This window comes from Dryas octopetala, chromosome 3 (genome assembly GCF_963921425.1).
Source record: "Dryas octopetala chromosome 3, drDryOcto1.1, whole genome shotgun sequence".
Lineage (NCBI taxonomy): Eukaryota > Viridiplantae > Streptophyta > Magnoliopsida > Rosales > Rosaceae > Dryas > Dryas octopetala.
In genome coordinates, this window is record NC_141368.1 from 20,356,457 (window position 1) to 20,384,077 (window position 27,621).

The 27,621-nt window shown below is 35.0% G+C and overlaps 1 protein-coding gene and 1 pseudogene across 3 annotated transcripts; one reads left to right on the forward strand and one right to left on the reverse strand.

The window, feature by feature from the left end:
• Positions 1 to 11,195: 11,195 nt before the first annotated feature.
• LOC147291693 (putative disease resistance RPP13-like protein 1 pseudogene) lies at positions 11,196 to 16,123 on the forward strand (annotated as a pseudogene). 2 transcript variants are annotated; one of them, XR_015121430.1, is made up of 4 exons: positions 11,197 to 15,040; positions 15,133 to 15,310; positions 15,876 to 15,923; positions 16,037 to 16,123. The product of XR_015121430.1 is annotated as a putative disease resistance RPP13-like protein 1 pseudogene, transcript variant X1 (transcript). The 2 variants fall into 2 exon arrangements; XR_015121431.1 differs by lacking the exon at positions 15,133 to 15,310 and having other exon boundaries at positions 11,196 to 15,040; positions 16,037 to 16,121.
• A 3,397-nt stretch (positions 16,124 to 19,520) lies between these two features.
• Positions 19,521 to 27,286, reverse strand: LOC147291694 (pentatricopeptide repeat-containing protein At1g76280-like). The gene is made up of 13 exons (XM_086235506.1): positions 27,226 to 27,286; positions 26,937 to 26,994; positions 26,330 to 26,523; positions 25,701 to 25,808; positions 25,254 to 25,436; positions 24,046 to 24,567; positions 23,604 to 23,699; positions 23,298 to 23,471; positions 22,591 to 22,818; positions 21,334 to 21,477; positions 21,040 to 21,228; positions 20,173 to 20,292; positions 19,521 to 19,997 (listed from the first exon to the last, which is right to left on the reverse strand). Exons 3-13 carry the CDS (start codon positions 26,477 to 26,479, stop codon positions 19,593 to 19,595), a joined length of 2,319 nt encoding a protein of 772 aa, XP_086091632.1. The 5' UTR covers positions 26,480 to 26,523; positions 26,937 to 26,994; positions 27,226 to 27,286; the 3' UTR covers positions 19,521 to 19,592.
• Between the last annotated feature and the right edge of the window lie 335 nt (positions 27,287 to 27,621).

Here is a 27,621-nt window from a genome sequence, read left to right on the forward strand (position 1 = left end):
TCCAAGAGTAAGAGGAAGAGAACCAGTATGGGAAATAGATAAGGCATCACCATTACCAAGAAGAACAACATTATTACCATTATAAGGAGATGCATCCTGTAAGGCACCAGCATTGCCCGTCATGTGATGAGTCGCTCCAGTGTCAGGAAGCCAGGTGGGATCAACATACGAAGTAACTTGACCAGGATGAGGAGGGGCAGCTTGTGTCTGGAAACCAGCAAAATGAGAGTTGGCCGGAATAGGACGATGAGGACACATCGTAGCATGATGACCGGGACTGTTACAAACAGTACACCAAAAATATGGAGGGGCACCTAGCACGCCAGCAGTGAGAGAAGGCGAAGAGGATGGCTGTTGCCACGGTGCGCCACCCCACGCGGGCTACAGAGGCTGCGGATGCGGCTGCCACGAGTGATGTTGCTGCCACGGCTGATGCGACTGCCAGCCGCCATGACCACGACCCCCACGCCCACGGCCACCACGACCACGACCACCACGGCCGTTGTAGCCACGGCCACGATGGTTAGAAAAATATTGGCGTGGTGGCTACGAAGGGTTGAAATCACGAGGAGGCGGCGCAGGCTGCTGAGTGGCCATGAAAGCTTGAGAAGAGGCCTGGGAAGAGCGGGAAGCATGAGCCTCAAAGGAAAATAAACGAGCGCGCAGGTCGGGAAACTCGGGCAGCAAAGGAAAATTCAAGACAGCAGTGACAAACATCGAAAAATCAGCACCCAACCCACGAAGAACAGCGGTGACAAGATCCGTATTAGAAACGGGCTCATTAATAGCAGCGAGAGCATCACACAGCGATTTGGCATGCTGAAGATATTCAGAAATTGTTTTGGACCCTTTGTCCATGGAAAGAAGTTGAAAACGAAGATTAGTGGAATTGGCCACCGAGATTTGAGAGAAGTGTTGACGAAGACACTCCCAAATAGCCTGAGCCGAAGTTTTGCCAACAACAAGAGAAAGCACAGCCTCAGAAAGAGTGGAGGTAAGATAGCTGCAGACGAGTTTATCTTTTTGGTACCAAGAGAGATAGGCCGGGTTGGGACGAACAGGAGCAAGGCCAATATCATCAGCAGGAAGTTCAGCAGGAGGCGCAGAAGAAGAGCCATCAACATATTTGAAGAAGTCATGACCAATTAAGAAGGGCCGCATCTGACTTGCCCAAAGTAAATAATTAGATTCAGAGAGCTTGAGGAAAGTGGCAACATTAGGACCAGACGGGGAGAAGGAAGAGACAGAAGAGCTAGCAGCATTGGGGTCAGCCATGGGAGCGAAGAGAGAAAAGAAAAAGAAGAGAGAGAGGATCGGCTAGGGTGAGGGCAAGAAAGAAACCACTTAGTTCGATAGAACCTCTGATACCATGTAGGAATTGATAATTTGATAATTCTATTAAACGTGTTAACACATATTTATACAAGCCTAAAACTTAAGATGCAAGCAACAGACTGCTTGATGTACAAGAATTCAATAATCACAAGGAATAGCCAATCCTTACACTAGAAGGGGACAAGACCTTATCTAGGTAGGAGACTATTATTAACAGAAATAACTTACAAATTAACAAAATGAAACCAATAACTATAAGGGCATCGCGTTGCCCCATCGAGCTAAGAATTATATAGAGGAAATTGCCGGAATATTAAGTTCTAAACCTGCTCTGCTCACCTAATTTTCTCAAATTATAGCCTAATTTTCTCAAACCTTCCTACTTAGTGCATTTAATTTAACATTGGTTAGTTGCGGTGGCTTTATTTAACTCTGCAGTGTGGCCTTCATCAAGAACTGATCGGTGTCTTTTCTGCTATTGAACCAGCAATGCATCTCTCGCCCTCTCACCTTCCCAAGGCCTAAGGCCTTGGGATACCTTGAATGACACCCCCAACCCCAGAAAAAAAGAAAAAAAGAAGAAAGAAACAATGATACTTCACTTGAGTCAGTGTCACCTATATTAGGCGACTCCTTTCCTGGCAGCGTAGTTAGTTGAGAGTCTTCTGGCCCATGGGTTTTGATTAGGTGACCAAGAAATTGGGAAGCCAAGCACGGCGCACCATCTTAAATTCAAAAGGGCAACATCAAGGTTTTCTTTAGAATCTTTAAAAAGCTGTACTATTTGTGATTCGGCTTCCATTTCTTCTGCAAAGATAAAGTCATTCTCAAATTCTGTCTTTTTGGGAAAGCTACCATCTTCATCACATATCATACGCACACTCAGAACCTGCAATGCTTCCATGGCTGTGTTGTGAAAACCATAGTTGGCATATGCAGAGAAAACAAAATGGCAGGTAGCTGGATCAGGCTGAATTTTTGCTTGGTGCATCCACTCAACGACAAATTCAACTACGTCAATCACTTCCTGGCATTTATTTCAAGGAAGAAAAGAATCGATATTACTAATCAATCAAGCAACAAATACGGATTTTGTGGTTGATCTCAATAAAATAATGTTATATCAAGAACCACACTTATTTTTTGATCTTACTGTTACTTCAAACCTCTATGGAAAAAGCGTAAGGGGCAGATATAAGATACCTTTTCAGAGGCTTTTTGAAGAATGGTATTAAATAACAAAGTATCAAGTTTATTCCCATCTGAGCTGGCTGGATCCAAGAGATTCAATGGTTATTGAGAGAAATCTCATATTGAAGATGTGAGGGCCTTGCTAGTGTCTTATAAGAGTTTGGGCTACTCCTCTCATTGCCAATTGGTTTTGGGATAGATGCCTAGATTTCTTTATAGTATCAGAGCAGGTTATCCACGTGATGCGCCTAACGGCCACACGTGCTCCCATGTCACCCAATATAAATTGTCCACGTGCGGGGGCGTGTTGAGAGAAATCTTACATTGAAGATGTGAGGGCCTTGCTAGTAGCTTATAAGGGTTTGGGCTACTCCTCCCATTGCCAATTGGTTTTGGGATGAATTCATTTCTTCAATGCTTCATCAATATCATCATCTTCCAACAGAATCTGAAACAAAAATAGGCTCACAGCATACTCACCCACACACACTACATACAAAGTAGGAATGCCCTAAACAAGATAAAAATTCGGGGAAAGCAGACAGTGATGAAGAAGGGAATGGGAAATCCTTGAATGGGTCCCAGAGATCGAGAGAGAAGGGGTCGAAGATGCTGCTGCGTCGAAAGTTGGGAATGATCGACATTATGAAAGCTTTGGGATTGTTTGGATGGTGAGAAAGTAAGTTTGAGTACGTAGTTGTTACAGAGTCTCTGCTTCGCTTCACAAGTTGGGAAAGGGTTGGTTCGTATTTATAAGGAACCCAGGAATTTTCTAGTATTGACTAAATGATAAATAGAATTTTCTAGAAAGTACTGGGCCTTGAATAGGTTGCGTTATTTCTCGTGAACTTTCTCGAACTAATGCGATGAATACTAAATAATTTTAAAAATTCAGTTTTTAGCTATATATAATCTTTTATCTTTCTTATATAAAAAATGCTTATTTCTTTCATCCAAGTGTTGTGTGACAGGATTGCTTCACCCAACTTCATCGACTTGTTTCGGAGGAAGAAGCTCGATGATTCACTCTCGCAAAAAGTTATGATTTTCATTTCACTCTCAACTCTAAAACCAAAGTCAGGTATGTAGCTACCACTGCTTGTTTTTTATCTATTAAATTAGGACATAGACTTATCTATATTTTAATTTTGTTTTCTGAGCTTTTGGGCTTCACTTCTGCAGAGAGCTAACTATGGAAACATAGATTACAAATTGATTATACGAGCACTTTGCAAAAAGTTCCGGTTTCATTTCCCCCTCAAGTCTCCAATCAATGTCAGGTGTGTGAATTTAATTTAATCCAATATTGTGGAGCAAGTAGCTACCTTTTCCCTTCAAAATACTCATATATTTTGAAAATATATTTTGCTGCATATTTTAAAACCAATTTATATCCCCTGTATATTGTTTGAAGACAGAATTTACGCTTATATCCTATCATTCACTATTTCTTATCAATATTAGCATTATTGATAATTATTTCCGAGTCTTTTGTAAAACCTGTCACATGCATCTGCAGAAACTTCTTTGGAAACCAAATGAGTGTGACATAAAGGAAATCTTAATCTAATTTTAATATTTCTTTCGATATATAATCACAAAGCTTAAACAAGCCAAAGTTCAAAAATTGAACTATGTGCTTGTGTTCTCTTCAGTTCTTGGCCTCCCAAAATCTACCGAAGTGCTTATCTTAAACTGGTGATCCGTATTTTGAATTTTTTTCGAACCTGCATATAACAAGTTAATTTGTGAAAAAGTAATTTATGTATCATTAAAGAGCTTTGTTGTTGCTGCTTTCATGATCATCTAATACTTTGCTAATTTTGCTAGCTCTCAACTTTTTAGTTGCTAATATTTTCTGTCAGATTATGAAAAGGGGTCATGAAGTGTTGTAACCATACCCAAAGGCTCAAGAAGAGAGCCACAATCATCCAAAGAAGCTTAAGCTTGTAAGTCCTTTTGGAGTTCTTATTATAATTTGAGGATATTGGCTAAAATATTTGAATGAAATTGGGTTTTGATTTCCTCATTGGAGTTTAATTTTAGCTTCACTGATATTGATTATTTTCTTTTTTTTCTTCTTTAATCAGTTCTGGTGGTGCCTTACAGATATGTGCCAAGAGAGATGTGAAGTTAGGAAGAAGAAAGGTACTAATTACGAAGGTACTTGGATTGGACTTTATCTGATTTGCAGCATCCTTGTCTTTAAATTATTTTGGCTACAAGCATTCACATTTTCTTTCAGAGACCAGGAGGATTGAAGGCCATGGGGAGCATGGAAAGCAACACAGAATGATTCGAATTTGAGTTTGCTGAAGCAGGACAGTTTTCTCTGTGATCTCTATGGAAGAAGATAATGAACTGATTCGAATTTCTTTTAACAAATGATTTTAAGCAAAATATTGAAGTTTAGTTACAACCCCCTTTTGTCCTGCTCCCATTACAGTAAGTAGCCACAATATTCAGTCACACCTTCTAATAATTAGCTTTTGAACATAAGTGAGCTGCTTCCTACAACTCTCAACTCTCTTGAAATCTCTACGCAGAAATTGATATCTCTAATGGAAAGGGACTTCAACATCTCACTTATATATGTTCAAAAGCTAAATATTAGAAGGTGTGACAGTTGCGACTTCCTGCCAGAAGAGGGACTTCAATCCACTCATTTCTCTTCAAAGACTAGATGTTGATGAGTGTCTGAATCTGGAATTATGATGAAACGTGATTATGATGTATCATGTATTGTTAGGGTTAGATAGCTCTTTAAAAAGAAGGAACTTAGTGTATGGTAATTGTAATGTAAATATGTAATAAGACCCACTATAGGATAAGCAGATCGGGAGAAGCATTGAAATTTAACCATAATACTACATGGTTCCTCATTCTGATATCTTGTCCATGGTGGTCAGATGTTAGAGGAAAGTAGACATTAATTTTATTGGAAGTATTTTCTTCTGGTTTTTTTTTTTTTTTGTGTGCCTATTATTAGCTTATTAATAGTTGCCCTGCATTTCACAGCTTCATGCTCAATTAGTAATATTTCAACTTTTTAATGCACTTTCAGGAACTCCAATCGATGAACATTGTTCCTCGCTTAAAACTAGCTGAGACATATTAAGTCTACAAACTGAGAGTGAAGGATTTGATATTTCGGTTTTGCGTACTTTATGCAGCATACTATTGATTCCATTCTAAAGTCAGCTAGCCCTCAGATATTGAAACACACATAAAGAGTTACATGGATGGTCATGGTCAGAAGGATGGTTCAAATATTCAACAATCATGGCAGCAGGAAGTTTGGGTCATACACTTGTTCTCTTCCAAAGTTGGAATGGCAACTTGTCTTTCTATGTGTGTATATATGTATACTAGCCAAATAAGAAATTAACAAATTGGAGAGAGAAAAGGACATGGGGTGAGAGAGTAGTGGGAAAAAACAAAACTACAGTTGGTGGAGTGAATTAGTTTTTTTTTTTTATTTAAATAATTTGTTACTGTTTTAATCTATTTAACAAAGTTTATTTCTTTGGCCAAATAAAAAAAATAAAGTTTATTTTTTTCAATCATTCCTTTTTTTAGAAAATTAGGATTAAATACTAAATTTCAATAATATTTTGATATAGCATGAAGATCATATAATATTTTAATTAAGGCTTAATTATTGATTTACCACCCAAAATTGTAACTCATTTCCACTTTGCCACCTGAAAAATTTTTTGTCCCAGATTACCACCTGTAACTTATATCTGTGTCCCATTTTACCTTGTTCCGTCAACAATTCCGTTAAAAATGATGACCTTGCAGTTAATGCTGACGTGGCGCGCTGGATGTGCGCCACGTGTCACATCTTTGCTTTTATTTTAGGATTTTTTTATTTTTCTATTTTTATAAACTTTAAAAATTAATTAAAATAGCTCTGAACTCAGAAAAATCCACGGAAAATTCTTACGGACTCATCTTAACTAGCACTAATTTACTATAAGGTTAAATTACTAATTTGCCCTCTAAAAATTTTCAAAAAAAATTAGAAAGTCCAAATTTATTTCTAAAAAATTAAAATAAATTTCCCTCTATTAAATAAATTCTAGAATTTTCGTAAACTCTTGGACAAATTCTCAAAAATATTTTAGAAATTACCAAAAGCCTGTTTTAGAGAATTATTTCGAGACTTTACAGAAATTTTAGAATTTTTCTAGAATTTATTTTATAGGTAAATTTATTTTCCTCTAAGACCGAGAGGTCTTTTGGATAGCATGTTTTCACGAGAAAGGTATTGTTAATTTTTAGAAGACTAACGGTGCAGACCTCATATTTTTTGGAGTTTGGGAGCATCCAGCGCACCACGTCAGCATTAACGGCCAGGTCATCATTTTTAACGGAATTGTTGACGAAACAAGGTAAAATGGGACATTGATGTAAGTTACAGGTGGGTAATCTGGGACAAAAAAACTTTCAGGTGGCCAAGTGAGAATGAGTTACAGTTTTTGGTGGTAAATCGATAATTAAGCCTTTAATTAAACTACTAAATTTAAAAGTAGTTTTTTAGATTAGGTCACAAATATGTTAGCTCTTTTGATTTGAGCCTTTTTCATTTGACATTTTTGTCATTTGGCCCACATATGATGGGTGTTAGTTAAAATTTATAAGGTTTTGACAAAATTGCTCTTGATGCTTTTATATTATCTTAAAAATTTGATAATGTAGTCTCAACTTCACATATAGTTGTGACTGTACGACACTTATAACTTCAAATTTAGTTGTGACTGAATGACAGTCACATCAAAGATGTGAGACAGTCACAGTTAAGTTGTGACTTAATTTTGTAGAGAAATTATACTACGATATAGTAGAACTAGAGGTCAAAACAATACTTTTACTCAAAATAATACATAGTATAGTAGTGCGAGTTATTTCTTTCAATTTACCAAGATAGTCACAGTTAAGTTGTGACTGAATTGATTTTTTTTTTTAATACAATATAGTATAAATTAATGTAATATTTGTGATGTAATATTTTTTTATTTTTTTTATTGTAGTGGCATGTGATGTAATATTTGTAAATTTTAATACCTTTTGCTTTATTATTTTGTTTGACTTTTCAACTAGTACCTAATCAAATACTATTTAATTTTGATACATAAACTAAAAAGTTATTGAAATTTAGTAGTTAAAATCAATGGACCTTTCTTTTTTTACTCAAAGGATAATTAATGCCTCTCTTTTTTGTCCATTGTTCACTTACCAACCAAATTGACAATTGCACTTCAGAATTAAAATTGAAACTCATCCTGAAGCAATAAGCATCTCAACTCGTTGTCTAGTTTTCAACCCACGATAGTATTTTCATGCCATTTTATACCATAGTATGTAACTCGAAAATCACGATTCAACTTCAAAGTATTGATTTGTATATCTTCAATCTATTGCGGTTTAAATTTTAAAATTTTGGGCAAAAGTCTAAGAAAGACTCATAAAATGGACTGAACTCTAAGTCTCCCTGAAAACAATGGTATTAAAGTACTACGACTTTAGATTCCACATCACCACTTGACAACCCTAAATAAAATCTAACAATTTCCCTAAATAGAGAATACCAAAAATCAATTTAATGCTCTCTTCTAAAGATCTTTCTCTTTGAAGCACTAAAGATATATATATATTTTTTTTTGGTAAAATTATTGTTTTGCTTAAGAATGAACAAATTTTAACCATTCCAAGTGAACCAAATCTAAGGAACTACGAGGAATCAAAGATATTTGCTTTGAGAGTTACTAAGCCAAGCATAAAATGTAGAGATATATGCTTCTAATTAACTACAAAGATCGAATACATGGCATTAGAAGTGAAAAGAGAATCTCTTTTAGAATAAACAAGAATTTCTAAATAAATTAAAAAACGTGTAGGGAAATTGCTAAATAATAAATAAAGGGGTTATCTCATGGTGGTGTATCCTCTTCTACCTTGGTGAGGAGGTTTGGAACCCAATAAAAATGAGATTCATCCCCCAAAAATTAAAAGAAAATAAAAGAAGAGGACAATAAAAACTTAGAATTAAAGAGACAAGAGAGAAATTTAAACTAACTTTATATTAAAAATAAAAGAGAATATTTACAAAAATAAAACACTCTCAAATTAAATACTCTTGTATATTTATTTAATATATATATTATATATTCTAAAGAATTCACCTAAAATTTAGAAAATAAAACTAAAGATCCTCAAATATATATATGGGCTAAAGGCTGCTGCCTTTTATAGGCAAAAATACAAGAGGGAGGAGGAGATTGCTTCAAAAAATACTTAGTGTGGCTGGACATGTGTCACATTGACAGAGGAGAGAGAAACCAGCACTAAAGTGGCTGGAGATATCAGATAGCTACTAAACTACTCATTTTCGACCATGTAACTTGTGATACACTAGTTGAATATTAATATTCAACTAAATATTCAACTAGTGCTTTGAAATTAATTTTTTCATGATATATATATATATATATTTGTTTTGTGACGTATTGCATGATATTGCACTCAATCAAGAAGGGGCCTCCCATCGGTCGGTTCGGTTTGATAATGGGACCTACCAAAATTTTTGGTATTTTCGATTCAATAATTTTTTGTAAATTTTGATTTTTGGTTTGATCTCAGTAATTTTGGTATCTAATATTTTCGGTTTAGCTTCGGTTTAATTATAATAATACTAATTATATACCAATATAAATTACAATTTAATTATATATGATGCATAACATATAATATTTGATAGATATATATTTGCACAAGTAGCTTTTGTATTTTAGTATAGTACTATTATTAATTGAGACGGTGAGTGGCGCGGTGACGATGAGGCAGTGGTTGGCTGGAGAGGGAGGAAGGGAGAGGAAGGGCAGTGGTTGGCTGGGGAAGATAAAGAAAGAAGAAAACTATAGTAAAAAAAAAAAAAAAAAAGGGATTTTATATGAAGAGTATTATGGATATTTCAAATGCAAAAGTGTCATAAAAGTTATATTTTTGGCTGAAGGGTCAAAATAGTTTATAGGGTATTAAAATGATATATGGAATAAAATTTCTCAAAATTATTCGAGTCACGTGTCTCCTATTTTGCCAAAACCTATCTTTCAAGGATAGATTTGCTTAAAATCAGATCTTATATTTATATATATATAGCAGTCTATTAGGAATTTTCTTTAGGTCCATTGATTTTAACTACTAAATTTCAATAACTTTTTAGTTTAGGTACCAAAATTAAATAGCATTTTAGATTAGGTACTAGTTGAAAAATCAAAACAAAATAATAAAGTAAAAGGTATTAGAATTTATAAATATTACATCACATGCCACTACAATAAAAAAATAAAAATAAAATTACATCACAAATATTACATTAATTTATACTATATTGTATTAAAAAAAAAAATCAATCCAGTCACAACTTAACTATGACTGTCTTGGTAAATTAAAAGAGATAACTCACACCACTATACTATGTATTATTTTGAGTAAAAGTATTGTTTTGACCTCTATTTATACTATGTTGTAATATAATTTCTCTGGAAAAAATTCAATTAAGTCACAACTTAACTGTGACTGTCTCACAACTTAGATGTGACTGTCGTTCAGTCACAACTAAATTTGAAGTTGTGAGTGTCGTACAGTCACAACTAAATGTGAAGTTGAGACTACGTACATTAGTAAATTTTCAAGATAATATAAAACCCTCAAGGGCAATTTTGTCAAAACCTTATAAATTTTAACTAACACCCATCATATGTGGGCCAAATGACAAAAATGTCAAATGGAAAAGGCTCAAATCAAAGGGGCCAACATATTTGTGACCAAATCTAAAAAATTACATTTAAATTTGGTAGTTCAATTAAAATATTATATAGTCTTCATGCTATACCAAAAAATTATTGAAATTTAATATTTAATCCTAATTTTCTAATTTTCTTTTAGTCTGAGCAACAAGTCTTAAGGAGACAAAAATAAAGATTCAAACAGTACTCATCAAATAATATTCAAAGTAGCTATATATCTCTCACAAATTTTTATTTTTATTTTATCAAATCAAGAATTTTCTTTTGGTGTGAGCAGAATACTCATCAAATAAAATATTTTAAAGTTAAAAATTAAAATGAAAATTTTGATTCAAAATTCAAGTACCAATAATGTGATGAATCCTAAATAATTTAATAAATTCAATTTTCAACTATATATAATCTTTTATCTTTTTTATATAAAAAATGCTTATTTCTTTCATAAAATCGTATTACCTAACTCCATAATGTAATTTAAGATAGACAACTAAATTATGGTTACTACAGTTTTTTTTTTTTTTTTTGTTATATTTAATTTGCAAACATATATTTGTCATATGTTATAATTAGTGATATAAGTATCAACTGTATGGTCATAATGGTCTATATTGGAAGAGTACTTTGGAAATAACTATATTAGGATTTCTATTTGATGAAAAAGATGAATGAATTATGAATGCTCAGCATGAAAGCATCTAATATCATATATGTGGTCACAGAATAATCGATGGGCGAAACGTTTCATCATTGTGTTTTCCACCTTACAATTTTCATCATATATCCATATCCTTAGACTTTAGTACCTTTAGACAATTTGGACATGATTTGCTTATCCGTGTGGACCCACTGCATTAAAACACTTCTGATTTCCAAGTTATTCACCTACTTCATTGAAATCCTATCGACCCTTTGCAAATAATCGAAGAGAAAAATGGCTCTGGTTGGAGAGGCTCTACTCAGTGCCTCCATCCAGGTGTTGTGTGACAGGATTGCTTCACGCGACTTCATCGACTTGTTTCGGAGGAAGAAGCTCGATGATTCACTACTGATGAAACTGAAGATGACACTGTTGGTCCTTTCTGTTGTGCTCAATGATGCAGAGGAGAAGCAAATTGTGAAGCCTGCTGTGAGAGAGTGGCTTGATGAGCTCAAACATGCTGTCTTAGATGCAGAGGACTTGGTGGATGAGATCAACACTGAAGCTTTGACATGCAAGGTGGAAGCTGAATATGATCAAACCCACAAATTCACCAAGGTGTGGAACTTCCTCTCTACTTTTAATCCTTCTTGTCATAGCATGACTACTAAGATATCAGGGTTATTGGAAAGATTAGAACTCCTTGCATACCAAAAAACTGTCCTCGGTCTCACAGAAGTTGTTGGAGGGAATCAGGTTTCACAAAGACCTCCAACAACTTCCTTGGTCGATGAATCTTGTGTGTATGGTAGGGATGGAGATAAAGAAGAGTTAGCAAAGCTATTGTTTTCTGATGATGATGCAAGCTGCAATAATGTGTCTGTCATCACCATAGTTGGAATGGGCGGGCTTGGTAAGACGACTCTTGCTCAGCTCCTTTACAACGATGACAAAGTAAAAGAGTTTTTCACTCTTAAAGCTTGGGCTTGTGTTTCAGCAGATTTTGATGTTGTTAGGGTAACTAAAACACTTCTTCAATCAGTCACTTCAAAACCTTGTGATAATATTACAGACTTAAATCTTCTTCAAATTCAGCTAAGAGAAGAATTGAGGGGAAAGAAATTTTTATTTGTGTTGGATGACCTTTGGAATGAGAACTATGATGATTGGAATCTTCTACATGCTCCTTTTACATTAGAGGCAAGGGGATGTAAGGTTATCGTAACAACACGGAACACAAGTGTTGCATCTATGATCCGCACTGAACCTATTCACTATTTGGAACAATTGTCAGATGAATATTGTTGGTCACTTTTTTCAAAACATGCATTGGGAAATGAAAGCCCAAGTGAACATGCAAACTTGGAAGAAATTGGTAAAAGAATTGCACACAAGTGCAATGGTTTGCCTTTAGCTGCAAAAACACTCGGTGGTCTCTTACGTTGCACAAGGGATTCTAAGGAGTGGAGTATCATATTACATAGCAATATGTGGGAGCTACCACACAATAAAAGTAATATTCTTCCAGCCCTAAAATTGAGTTACCATTATCTCCCATCCCAATTAAAACAATGTTTTGTTTATTGTTCAGTTTTTCCAAAGGACTATGAATTCGAAAAGGAAGATGTAGTTTTACTTTGGATGGCGGAAGGTTTAATTCCACAAGCTGTGAATAGGATTAGTGTGGAAGAGGTGGCTAATAAATACTTTGATGAATTATTATCACGGTCGCTATTTCAAAAATCAAGGAAATCGAGTTTCACAATGCACGATCTTATTAATGACTTGGCTGTGTTCATGGCTAGGGAATTTTGCATAAGACTGGAAGGGAGCAAATCACAAGAGGTTCCTAAAAGAGTTCGGCATTTATCATATATGCAAACAGAATTCGACACCACTCCAAAATTTGAGCAAATATATGGGTTTAATTGTTTGCGAACCTTCGTACCTATTTCTTTAAGAACATATTACAGTTATTGGGAATCTTGCTATATAAGTAAAAAGGTTCCACAAGATTTGCTGCCAGCACTGAGATGTTTGCGAGTCTTATCTTTATCAAAATACAAAAATATCAGTGAATTACCTAATTCTATTGGTAATCTCATTCATTTGCGCTATTTAGATCTTTCCTCTACTGCAATAAAAAAGTTACCTGATATAGTGTGTTCTCTATGCAATTTACAAACAATACTATTGTCAAATTGTTCCTCTCTCATTGAACTGCCTAAAGATATGAGGAAATTGATTAACTTGCGTCATCTTGGTATTCGTGAAACTAAAATAGACCAGATGCCATTAGAAATGGGTAGACTAAAAAGTTTAAGAACATTGCCTACATTTGTTGTTGGCAATTCAACTGGATCAAGTCTTACAGAATTGAGGGAGTTACGGTATCTTCAGGGAAGCCTTTCTATTCTAAAGCTGCAAAATGTAGTTGATGCTATGGATGCCTTGCAGGCCAATTTGAATGAAAAGAAAGATCTCAAGGAGATAGTGTTGGAATGGGTTGCAGATACCAATGATCCCCAAAATGAGAGAGATGTACTTGAGAGGCTCCAGCCTCCCATAAATTTAGAGAAATTGACCATCAGATTTTATGGTGGAACTTGCTTCCCAAATTGGTTGGGAGACTCTTCCTATTCTCTAATACAATTCATGTGTCTCAGTGAATGTAGTTATTGTTTGTCCTTGCCACCACTTGGGAAGCTACCCGCTCTCAAAGAGCTTTCTATAAAAAGGATGAAATTTCTTACGACTATCGGTGCTGAGTTCTATGGCTATGGGTCTTCTCTAATATTTCAGCCGTTTCAATCTCTAGAGAAGCTAGAGTTTGAGGAGATGCTTGAATGGGAGGAATGGCAGCCAAGTGGAGGTGAATATCCAGATTTTCCTCGTCTCCAGGAGCTAATTTTAAACAAGTGTCCGAAGCTGAGAGGAAACTTGCCTAATCATCTTCCTTGCTTGAAAAAACTTTCAGTGGAGAAGTGTGTGGTTCTATACGAAAGGGCCACTACAACCCTTAACATCGACTACTTACAACAATGTTCTTTTGAAGAATTGAGCTTGGTTGGATGCCCGCATCTGTTATCATTACTAGGTCAGAGAACAAAGTACATGTCATCTCTTGGGAACCTTAACATTCGAAATTTTGTTGATATAGAGTGCTTGCCCAAGCAACTGGTGCATAGCAGCAATTGTCTTCAATATTTGAGGCTCTATGATTGTCCATCCCTGTTGTCGTTCCCTAGAGATGGTCTACCTACTAGCTTGGTACATCTACATATAGAAAGTTGTAGGAGATTAGAATTCCTACCTCATGAGATGATGGCCAAATTGACATCGCTTCTGATGTTGTCGATACACGACAGCTGTGATTCACTGAGGTCCTTCCCGTTGGGCATTTTTCCCAAACTTAGCCATCTTTCGATCACAGGTTGTGTGAATCTGGAATCCCTTTCCATTGAAGGAGTTGATGAAAATCTCAACTACTTGGGTATCTCGGAGTGTCCAAATCTGGTCTCTTTTCCCCACGGAGGATTGCCCACTCCCAACCTGATCTTCTTTTCAGTCGATGAATGCGAGAATTTGAAGTCATTGCCCGAACGAATTCACACCCTCACCGCCCTTCAATATTTGTCCATATGGAATCTTCCAAATGTTGTGTCAATTGCAGAAGGGGGTTTGCCTCCCAACCTACGTGAATTTCATATCAGGGGTTGTGACAATCTGTTGGAGACGTTGCTCAAGGAACAGCTGCTCCCTACCACTCTCAACACTCTCCGCATCTCTGACCTAAGCCTGAAATCTTTGAACGGAAAGGGACTTCAACACCTCACTTCTCTTCAAAGGCTAAACATTGATCAATGTCCGAGTCTCGAATCCCTGCCAGGAGAGGGTTTGCCGGCGTCTCTTTCTTTTCTCAGAATCCAAAGATGTTCTTCAACTCTGAAAAAAAGATACTTTGAAAATAAGACAGGAGAAGATTGGGCCAAGATAGCTCGCATTTCTTGCATAAAGATAGATGAGGAAGTGATCATATGAGCACTCACAAAACCAGAGTCAGGTATGTACCTACCACCCCACCGCTTGTTTTTTATCTGTTAAATCAGAGCATCGGCTTATTGTTTTCTGAGCTTTTGGGCTTCACTTCTGTAGAGAGCTTTTGGACAATTGATGGCCTTTGAATGGTGCTCTGACATGAATATGGTCTTTGAAAGGAGAGAATTGACCCAAGATTGCTCACATCCCCTGCATTGGCATGGATGGACCTTTAATTTCATGGGCCATGACAAATAGACCAGCCTTGCCCTTACAATATCTAATTTTCATTCAGGTACCTCTTCTATTGTTAATGCTGCTACTTAGTTACTTTGCTCCAGAAGTTTCAGTAGACAAATATATCTTTTGAATTCTTCCCTTACTCTATATTTATCACTCTCCAACAGTAGTGCTGTTTATACCTGTAACAATTTTTGCTTGTAATTCCTCCTTCGTTACTTGATGTATATGTGTGTGTGAAAATACTTGTAATGAGATATCCTATGCATGGAAAAGGAAAACTTAATATTGTTATTTTCAATATAATTTTAAATAAGGTTAAACAAAACCAATTTGAAAAACTGAACTGTGTGCTTGTGTTCTTGGCCACCCACAATCACCAAAATGCTTAACAGAAGCTGGTGATCAGTGTTTTTGAATTTTTCTAACCTGTATATAACTAGTTAATTTTTGAAAAAATTAATTAATTTATCATTAAACAGCTCTGTGGTTCCTTTTGTGATGCTTATTATTTGAAGCTATTGGCTAATATATTTGAAAGAAATTGGATTTCTTAATTTTAACTACTCTGATACTGATGTTTTTCTTTTTCTCTTTTTTCTTGGGTTGTACTTGGTCAGTCATGGTGCCAACTGATATGTGCAAAGAGAGATGAAGTTAGGAAGAAGGTACTTGGATTGGATTTGTCTGATTTGTGGCATCCATTTCTTTAATTTTTTTTGTTTTGCTAGCATTCACATTTTTATATTTGGTTAATAGCATTCTTCTTTGAATGATGCAGAGACCACGAGAATTGAAGGCCATGGGAAGAATGGAAAGTGACTCCGAATGGAAGATATAATTCATACAGAATTTTGCAGAAGCAAAAGACAGTTTCTCTAGGAAAATGATTTTAAGAAAAATATCAAAAATCAGTTGCAACCCCCTCGGATCTGATCAGTTACAACCCACAAACCTTCTTATTCCTTACGAAAAAAAGATTAATTTTGTTTACATATTATTACTTTTCTCTTTATAGTTTTTGTTTGTCACCTTATTTCTCACTGGCATTGAAGAGGATGCTGATCACAACATGCCTTCTCTTGCAGAGCTTTTCATTTGCAAGCTAGGATTCTTTACATGTCATTGCCAGAGGAGGGTTTACCACTGTACATAGCTTTTTGAAACAATTGTCGCAAGGAGGAGAAAGGGAAATTAAGGTAGAACTAAATTGACACATTCATACATATTGACAATTTTGGATGTATTACAGCATTATAAGTACCAAATGTCCATTCATATTTAGGGAGTCTTCAATTCTTCGTCAACTATTTCGCAATTAGGCCAGCCTATATTTGTCTCCTATCTGTTTTAGACAGTTTGCTATATAGTTGAAAAGCATAGACTCGTTTTGGTTGAAATTGAACTTTTCAAATTGACTGATAGTGGATGCATGCCTCCTTATTAGTTGCCTTTTAGTGTTCAACTGATGCACTATTCAAGTATTCATCTAATTTTCTGCAGCATTCTATATTATCCATTCCTTTTTTTTTTTTGGATCATTGGACAGTGTTCTGTTTAAACAGAAAGAGAAAAAATAAAATAAAAATTTACATCTTGAAGTTTAAACTTCAATAACCGAAAACAAAACAGAGACACATATTGGGTTGCCCAAGTTATATGTTCAAATAAATCTATGTAATGAATTACTTTGATTTCCACGAAATATGCGACCAAGCTATGAAGCTATTGAGAGAGACAGAGAGAGAGAGTATTGATAATATAAAGAACAGGCTCAGGTTGTCAAACTTGCATGCAGTCATGCACAATGAAATGAATAAGCTCGTATATTTTATGGTTCCAATTTCAGTATAAACTCAAGGAATTCTAGATGTGTGCTCAAACACCTGTGCAGAAAATTTGATGCTTCATTTTATATAAGCTTTAACACTTGATAAATGACTACGCATCCTTTGTTACCATTACCTTGACTTTTATCTCTTTTATGGACTTTCATATCAATTAATTGTTAAAGCTTTTATATAAGTCCCTTTAATTGTTCCATTTCTGTCTTCTTGTACAACCTAGGACTTGTTAATGGGAATCAATTTGAAGAAGTTGCAACAATTTGGTTTCATTATTAAATCTATTCAAATAAGTTTGCTTGTTTTCTAAGATCAATCTATCAATTCTAATTTCGTCAACTTTGATTTTAGGAGTATCTTGATATAGAAGGAAAGAACTCCAGTTTACATTCACACTGAGTATCTTTGGGAAGAAACAGGCATTTTCACAATTTGATGTGGCACACAAGTGTCAGAAAACACTTGAAGGTTCTCTATGCATAATTTCTTAACGACTCTGAAATTTTTCCTTTAGCGAGAATTGCAGTTTCCAGTTACTATTGTTATATAAGGTTTTGCTCATGAAATTCTTTGAATTCTTTGTTGTGTTTCATAGGCAGATCGATATCAATGTTGGGGACCTCTAAATGTGCTACTACTTGCAAATATTACACTTTGAGGCTAGAACAGTACATTATTTGAGGTGCTAGTTCTGAAATCGTGATATACAGTCTTTTAAAATTTTAAAAAGACTTTGAGTAATACTTTTGAGTACCTTATTTAATGAACTTTATGTCATGCATTAGGTCTAACAAGAAGGAAGCTCCAAATTTTCTTGCCACATGTCCATATGAGGTTTTTGCAAAGAAATGTAGGTTTCTCGTCAGCAAAAACCAATTTAGATTGTATCAGCTTATTGGATATCTTTGTTCACTTGAGAACCAACTTAAATAGGAGCTTGAAGACTTCTTTGTATTGTTCTATGTACTTCCAAGTTGTTTATTAATGACAGTTTCTATGTTTTTCTGGACATCATGTTCAAGGGCTTGTACTTTAGTCGTAATATAACAGGAACCATGTAAATGCATAGTGCATTCGTAATTCTACCTGTTAGAACTGATTCTAGACATCTGGTTACACCTTGCATCAAATAACAAAGTTAAGGTCTGCGTGGATTCTTTTCCATTACAAATGGACTTTTGTTATGGTGTTTCTTCGTTGATGTAAGCATGTTGCCAATATGTTGAACCATGTAGTCTTTTATTCTCTTCTGCCTTTTTTTTTTTTGTACTTTTAATTATTTATCTTTAATTTTTCATTTCGTGATTGACTATGTGAGAGGACGTTGATCACAACTTATGCCTTTTCTAAAATCTCAAATTGTTAATTAGTAGTCTTTTTATAGGACAACATGTCTTCTCTCGGAGATCTTTTCATTTCAAATTTGTGCACAAAGTGATATAATTGTCCATGCAAAATAAAGAAAATATGAACGATAAAGATACAATGAAATTCAATGTGAACTTCATTGACTAAACTAACTTGAAAGAAATGGAAACGAGAATTATATTAATACGTGAATAAGAATAATCAACGTGGCATAAAAAATAAAGAACAAAACCAAATCAATACCACAAATCTGTCGTTTCAAAATTACTGATTAATTCCTTGTCTCATCTGTGCTTCTAAAGCTGCTGTACCATTGGCCATCAGATTACAAATATAGTTGTCGGGGTCTTCTAACCAGTTTTATAAAAGAAGAAACGTTTGTTCAAGTTAAAGATAGGTCAGGTTTCCCAGTTCAGGGACAAAAAGAACATTTACTAGCTATGCTATGCTTATCATCAGTGGATTATTCAGCACGTGTTAGAAACCTAGCTAACAAAAGCAGAATGACAAGCAAAAATAGCAGTAAACGCAATCTTGTTCCTCTAAGAGAGAATAAAAAAACATAAGAGTAATGTCCATCAATGCTTTTTTCCATTGCTGAAAACCAAAGTATGCCTCCTTGGCCCTGCTACTCTTGTGTAGAGAACTGCCACATGATTTCACTTTTTAGATACACAAGGCTACAAGAAATAACTTACAAATTAACAAAATGAAACCAATAACTATAAGGGCATCGCGTTGCCCCACCGAGCTAAGAATTATATAGAGGAAATTGCCGGAATATTAAGTTCTAACCCTGCTCTGCTCACCTAATTTTCTCAAATTATAGCCTAATTTTCTCAAACCTTCCTACTTAGTGCACTTAATTTAACATTGGTTAGTTGCAGTGGCTTTATTTAACTCTGCAGTGTGGCCTTCATCAAGAACTGATCCGTGTCTTTTCTGCTATTGAACCAGCAATGCATCTCTTGCCCTCACCTTAGGCCTTGGGATACCTTGAACGACACCCCCCAACCCCGAAATAAAAAAATTAAAAAAAAAAAAAAAAAAAAAAAAAAAAAAAAAAAAAAAAAAAAGGAAAAAGAAAGAAACAATGATACTTCACTCGAGTCAGTGTCACCTATATTAGGCGACTCCTTTCCTGGCAGTGTAGTTAGTTGAGAGTCTTCTGGCCCATGAGCTTTGATTAGGTGACCAAGAAATTGGGAAGCCAAGCATGGCGCACCATCTTAAATTCAAAAGGGCAACAGCAAGGTTTTCTTTAGAATCTTTAAAAAGCTGTACTATTTGTGATTCAGCTTCCATTTCTTCTGCAAAGATAAAGTCATTCTCAAATTCTGTCTTTTTGGGAAAGCTACCATCTTCATCACAGATCATACGCATACTCAGAACCTGCAATGCTTCCATGGCTGTGTTGTGAAAACCATAGTTGGCATATGCAGAGAAAACAAAATGGCAGGTACTTGGATCAGGCTGAATTTTTGCTTGGTGCATCCACTCAACGACAAATTCAACTACGTCAATCACTTCCTGGCATTTATTTCAGGGAAGAAAAGAATCGATATTACTAATCAATCAAGCAACAAATACGGATTTTGTGGTTGATCTCAAAAAAATAATGTTATATCAAGAACCACACTTATTTTTGATCTTACTGTTACTTCAAACCTCTATGGAAAAAGCGTAAGGGGTAGATATAAGATACCTTTTCACAGGCTTTTTGAAGAATGGTATTAAATAACAAAGCATCAAGTTTATTCCCTTCTGAGCTGGCTTGATCCAAGAGATTCAATGCTTCATCAATATCATCATCTTCCAACAGAATCTGAAACAAAAATAGGCTCACAACATAATCACCCACACACACTACATACAAAGTAGGAATGCCCTAAACAGGATAAAAATACCCTTATTAAAACTACGTCATTTTAAAGAATATATCTCTATTTTATTTTTCATATTAAAATTAAATCATTTTAAGGACTTTTTTCTTTAACACTATAGTCCTCTCCCTCATCATCAGTTTTAGATTACTTATTCATGTTATGGTCATCTTCATAATTGAAACTTACTTTCAATTTCTTATTTAAATGTGTGTGTGTCTGTGTGTGTAAAAGAAAAAAACTTACTTTCAGATGCATCTTTCATTACCCAGTTTTTTTTATTTTTTTAAATGACCTTTATATAAATATCTTAACCTTCTATTAATGGTACTTATAAGGCAAGGAAGAATTTTCTCAGGGTGTGGTCACATATTGGCCCCAATTAGATCACAATGAGATATAAAAGAATTTCTATAGCTTATCGAATCAAATTAAAATGAAATGCATTCTCAGACAAAAAGTAGAAACAAACTGAAGTGCATTCATATATTGCAAACACTTGGAAAAAAAAGAAAAAGAAAGAAAGATGTAGAGAGGTGATTTTTATGTGAATCATGCAGAACTTAAATGCAACTACTTTGCACATCAGGAGCTGGACAAATTACACTTTTGATCACCTACATAACTGGCAGCAGTATCCTAAGAAGGATAAGAATTCAGACTGAGCAATTAAAATACAATAAAGCTACCTTTATGAGAGCAGTGTAAGTCACTGTTAATGGATAAAAGCCATCTCGCAACATCATGGAAACCAATGCACTAGCAGATCTGTAACATCTTAGAATGCTACAACAATCAATCATTATATGATAAGTCGCAGCATCTGCTGGGAAATCAAATGACTTCATATTTTTAAATATCTTAATTGCCAATCGACTCTGCATGTAAACAGAAACACACAAAGTAGATAAACACTAGTCAAATACTCCAGACGTCATTAAGTTGCAAATGAAAGAAAAAACAATGGTGTTGGAAGCACCTACTTCCTCAGCCTCAACAAGTGAATGCAACACTGTATTGTAGATAGGTGTTCCCAGATAAATGTTATTACGACCAAAAAGATTCTCCGCCACATGTAAATACTGGATCAGCTCTCTTATCATCCCCTCTGCTCCCAGGGCTTTCAACTGGAAAAAAGAAAAAAGGATGAATGCCAAAGATAAGGCTGGTGGGACAGAGAAAAAAAGAAAAGGAATGAATGCTAGAGTAGGATTTTATAAAAGGAAAAAAAAAAATGTAGTCTCTGTGGTGGAAATTGCAGAAAGAAGGCTGGTGCAAAGAAAATGAGTTTAACTGTTTTTCAATTAAACATTGCACAATGAACATTTTTGAGTACTACAATTTCTCTGCCTTCTGTGGGTGATGTCCTTTCTCTTTGTAAATCTTGTTCCACAAACTTTGATATGTGAGTTCAAGGAGAGAACTACAGATACCAGGCCTAAGCGGCATGGAGATAATAGGCCCAAAAAAAATAATGATGCATATGCCGCACTTTGTTAAATAATAGGGCACCTAGTGTTGTATGTACACTACTACAAGATTTGACTATAGCAAATAAATTTTATCACAAAATTCATAGTTCCTTTTCTCCTTAGCTGAAAGCGACTCACTAACAGCTTCAATAAATGAAAGATCAAGTATCAAGCTCCTTATACCTTCGTGATGCAATAGAGAAGCTGTAGTATCTTACCTATATTATTTGATAAAATTACATAATTATGTTGTTCAGTTATCAGATGCTGATGTTCTTAAGATTTCCAAGAATAAAACTATGCACCATGTTTAATTAAGATTCAAGCTTATTCATTGGTCTAATGCAGTGTTGAAATAAAACATCTAGAATGTACCAGACACTAAGGAACCACTCAATGTCAAAAAATTGGTAACTCAAAAACAAACTCGATTTTGTTTTTCCAAAAAAAAAAAAAAAAAAAACAGAAGAAAAGAAAAAGAGGATGCTAACACATTCTTATATCATATAGTAGAGGCAGAACACAAATTCCATTTGCCCTCACCATGTACATACCCAAACCCTTGTCAATCAAGGGCGGCTATTCCACTTATCAATATTGGTGTATACAAGTTCACTTAGTAAATGCTTTGTGCTATCATCAGATTATTAGAATATAGAAGAAATGCAAACTCAAGTGGTTAAAGGTAAAACTTAAGTCTCTGCTTCAAAAATTAATTCCCTTTCATTCTCCATTAAAAGGAAGGAGATACATGAGGCTAGGAGTTACCAAGTTATGCATTGATAAATAACTGTGCTGAATACCATATTTCGCCATATCCATTTCTATAGCATTAATCCGTTTAGCAGAATCCACCTGTGACAACATGTTGCCCTCTTCATATGGGGCATTTACGTTACCAAATAACGAAAACAGCAGCTCGTACGTCTTGATATTTGGCATCACTTTTATTTGTTTCATTTTAGCCAACATCCGCACCGCTCGTTCTGGTTGATCCTGCATAGTTCATGCAACAATATTTGAATTGATAGGAAAAAAAGTAATAATAAAAAATGAAAAAAGCTTGCAAGTGCCGTAGAATTTCAACTGAGCACAGAACAGATGAAAATTTTATAAGGAGATCAAAATATAGAAAACAGAAAAACATATCCTCATTGATACTTCTATCATGCTGCCCTCTCTGCTAGCATAAATACTTTTTGATATGCTCATGTCATGTAATCCTATTATTAGAGCCAAATAAACCCATTAACTATCACAGCAAGTATAAAAGATAACTTGCACAAAGTTCTTCCTATCATCTACAATATTCAAAAAGTTTAGGGACCAGGGTTTGAATGCTCAGTATCCTACATCATAGACTACCCATGTGTGATGGAATTCAGTTTTATAATTTTATAAGTCCTAATTAATGAGGCCACAGAAAAGAAAATAATTCTGATATGAGAATGCAGTTCTATAAAATATCAACTCACCAGTGTGTCACATGCTGCAAGAAAAGCATTAAAAGGATATGGAGATGAACATTGAGATATTTGATCCAGCAGAGCCTCAGCTAAATCCAATTCTAGAACATTGCTGCAACCTATAGAAAGGGATGCAAGAGTGGAATCATATGGCTTCAAATTTCTCTGCTGCATAATTTTTAACTGCAGAAGGATAACAAATTTTCCAAACATCTCCACATTAAAAAAAAAAAAAGGAACAAAATACATTTCCAGCAAATAAAAGATCAGTTCTGCAAAGATGATTGGCATATACAATAAACTAATATAACTTACAATTTCCATGCCACTACTGAAACCTCTCTGAGGAACAACTGCTCTGACAAAGCCATCATATGTATGGCTTGATGGTTGCAACCCAAAATTTTGCATCTAGACAAAAATGGGCCCCTTTAGTATGTCATAAGATGATATCTGAACCAAGTACATATCAAAAAAAAAAAAGGGAAGGATATAGAATCACATAATTATAATGGATAATAGAAATTTATGAAATCATGACCAAAAGAAACATAAATGGCATAAATGATTCCAAAAACTGTAATCGAACTTCGGAAGCCTATAATTACATAGTTCTCCAAACAAGAATCACATTTAGCATAACCTTCATCACATTTAAGATTGGCTTATAAAGAGAGAAATTCCAGACATTATATCATTTTTGTATCATATGATATACACAGAACCAACACAAGATTAAATAGACAGGTTATCATACCTGGAGGACTAACTGCTCTGCCAGGCCATCATTTCTTAATTTTGCACAAGCGTGAATCACATCACTGAATGACCATCTCAAAACCTTCATGATGGGCTTGCTCATATGTGCATTAAACAAATTTATTTGAACATTCTCAACTTCTCCAACTCCCAAGCCAAAAGTAGTGCATTGATCTGCACTAACAGCATGGCCATCCAAAATCTTAGAGCATATGGAAGGAGCAGAATGTTCATTCTCCTCTAAATCAAGTTTCTTCAAGCTTAATTCACAGTTTGAAGGTATTGGAATGTCCAATCTTGAAGAATATAACTTTCCTTCAGTATTTGCATTAACACAAGTGTTTCCCCTGATGGCTAAAGCCACCATATATTGCAATGTCTCATATGCAGATTTTAAATCTCCCAACCTAGTAAAGGACCAAATAAACTTTCGTAGAGGGATAATGCTCAGACTGTAGTGTTTGACATAGTCCTTCCAAATTTCATGGGCTGCAGACAGGTTTTGCTGCCAAACTGCAAGCTAAAAGCAATGAAAATACCAAATAACTATCATTTGAAACAATTGAGTTTAGAATAACTAGGTTCCACTGTCAATATTTCACAAATGCATGGTGAACTACAAGGAAAACTAGTCATATCACCATATATGGTCAGGGAAAAATGATAAAGCCTGTGGCTAAATCATCCAGAAACATAACCTATGCAATCAAACAGTACAAACATCATCAATTCAATCACTTCCAACCCTGAAATTTGATGTGAAAAACAACCTTCTAATGTTAAATCTTGGCATTGCAAAAATTCAAGAGAGCATCACATCAGCATCATCAAAAACAAAATTGTCAATAAAACAGGATAGTTCTCAGTATCTAGGGAAACTGGGACATTATATTCACAATTACTGATCAATTAAAAAGTTATAAATAGGGCTTCCATTAGAAATTGAAACTGATATTTTTATCCCCTTACAAACACTTTGAAACATCGCAACACGGATCATTTGAAGCAACAGAGCAGGAGATTAATAGTAATCTGAACATGTTATTTTTCTTACAAAGATTATAGCAAAAGTGAAGCCCAAACATTTTTTCATTATAAAAGAAAAGAAAAAAATGCAACAGTGATAAGTCAAACGCTTTGTGTGCTTGAAAAGAGGTACACAATGATATTTAAACAGCACAATACAAAAATATTTGCTTTACACACCTTGAGCAGCTCTGAATATGTAATTTCATTCTTCCCCACCATTTGACGCTCCATCAAGTCCAAACACTTATTCGCATTTATTATACTTCGCATTTTGGCACAAGCCCTCAAGAAATTGTTGTAGATAGGTAGAACAGGATAGATGTCATGACTTTCTCCAAGGAAATTTATCAAGTTAAGGGACTGATCAAAGAACAGGAAGACATAAGAATATATTAAGTTAAGGGCCTGATCAAAGAACAGAAAGACAGAAGAATATTTTAAGCTAATCCTAACAACAGCTAACAAAATATTACAGTACAAATATGATTTCATCTTAAGGGTGGTTCTGAGAGTTCAATAACTACAGTTATAATACCACGGTAATCCTAACAAGATAATCATACTATTACTAACTGACTAAGCTAGCTAGATAATACTGTTTTAAGTATATAGTATGAATCCTACCTCCTCCAAGTATCCTCCTTTACATAGAGCTCGCATCATAAGCAAGGAGCATATGTTATTCAGGCTAATCTCTTGTTCATCCATTATTCTCCAAGTCTCCATGACAAACTGCATGAAAAAGAAACAACTACCATAAATGTTACAATCCATATAAGACACTTGGAATGTTGAAAACAGAGTACCTATAAGAGCAACTATTGCATCTCGAAAAATAGGAGGATGCCATCTTTACCTCCAGAATGGCCTAACTGAAGCAAATCAAGGGGCAGGATGGAACAATTACAAGCATTGCATTTTCACAAAGTTAACAATGTGATCCTACCTATGAATATAACAAGAATTATGTACACATAAGTTGGCAAGTTTTCCTATGATACACTTCAGATTATCTTAATCAGGCATAAATATCAACTACTCAAATGCATTAATTGTCATTTTCTAAGCTAAATAACACATATGTGAGATTTGACCCTATGTATGTCAAACATTTAGATTAAATGACATGTGATTAATAAACAAATAATAACTCAAGTCATCCTTCCTAGATAATGTAACCAATATTTAGTAGAATCAGACAATATAAACACACACATGTGTGTCTCAATTAAATTTCATGTTCTTCAGCTTACCAATGGATCAGGTGACCTCGCACAGTAATTAAGAATATAAATGAAATCATCAGCTCTTAATGAGTGGTTCCCATGGCTAAGATTCAAAAGCAGATTGGAAGCTTTGCTTCTGTCACCCAAGCGTAGTGCATCAACAATTTGCATCTGCATGGACCTTGTAGTTGATTCTGCTCCGTGCCACAAAACATCATGACCTGCATTTATAACCTTGCACTCAAATTCAGAAAATGGACTTCCATATTGATCATCCACATTGCTAAGCTCATTCGAAAGCAGCTAAATTCTTCTGCATAGGTATATTTGCATGAACACAGAACACGCAAACATGCACGTGCACACTTGACGACTAACCAAAGATTCATTCTTTCAGACACTTTAGAAACATAAAGCAGTCGGTATGCACATGTATCCTACTTCACGATAAACCAGGGTTAAAAAAAGGCGAAGAAAGATATGTGATGCCAACTTAAAAAAATTTCCGTTCTTTTTCCAAGAACTTTAAATAATTGCAATTGAAGCTTTGATTTGACTATGGAAATAATAAAAGTCACGTGCAGCCTAGTAACTTACATATCTATAACACAGTAGATGGGTTGTGAAATATTACCATTTGAGGTTGTAAGAGATCGAGAATAGTCCAGTTTGTCAGAAACAATTCTTCGTCCCTATAACAACAACACTAATGAGTAGAAATAATAAGAAAATAAGAGAAGAAAATTATAATTATAATTCTAATTCCATTCTTTTGCTTAGTTACGAACTAAAATTCGAATTATACTACCTTTTTTCGGAAAGGAACTTATAAATTAACTTGCTAGCAAAATTTCCACAACAACAAAACAGACAAGGAAAAAAAGCTATATATGTGTGTGTGAACTACATACATACATACATACATGGTATTGTGGTTTTGATTAGCAAAAGGAGTCTGCAATTGAACGCAATGGAAGCCTCGCTCTGTAAAACAAGTAGCAATGTGATGAAGGCCATGTTAGTGAGCCAAACATGAGGACGTTGTGTATATATATATATACATATATATGTTGGACTACAGTGGACTTACAGAGGTCTGTGCATGATTTTAGAACTCCCTCAAGTGCAAACCCTAGCGTTCATTGTCAGTGGCGAAGACACAGTGGGAATGACGTTACCGTCCGACGGAGGGGAGCTCCGGCAATATCTGGCGGTGGGCAGTGACGGCGTGACGTGGTTCTTTGGGTGATGGGATGATGGGATGGTTTTGGGGATTGTGGGGTCTGTGGGTGGTGGTGGGTTCAGATAATAGAGGAAGA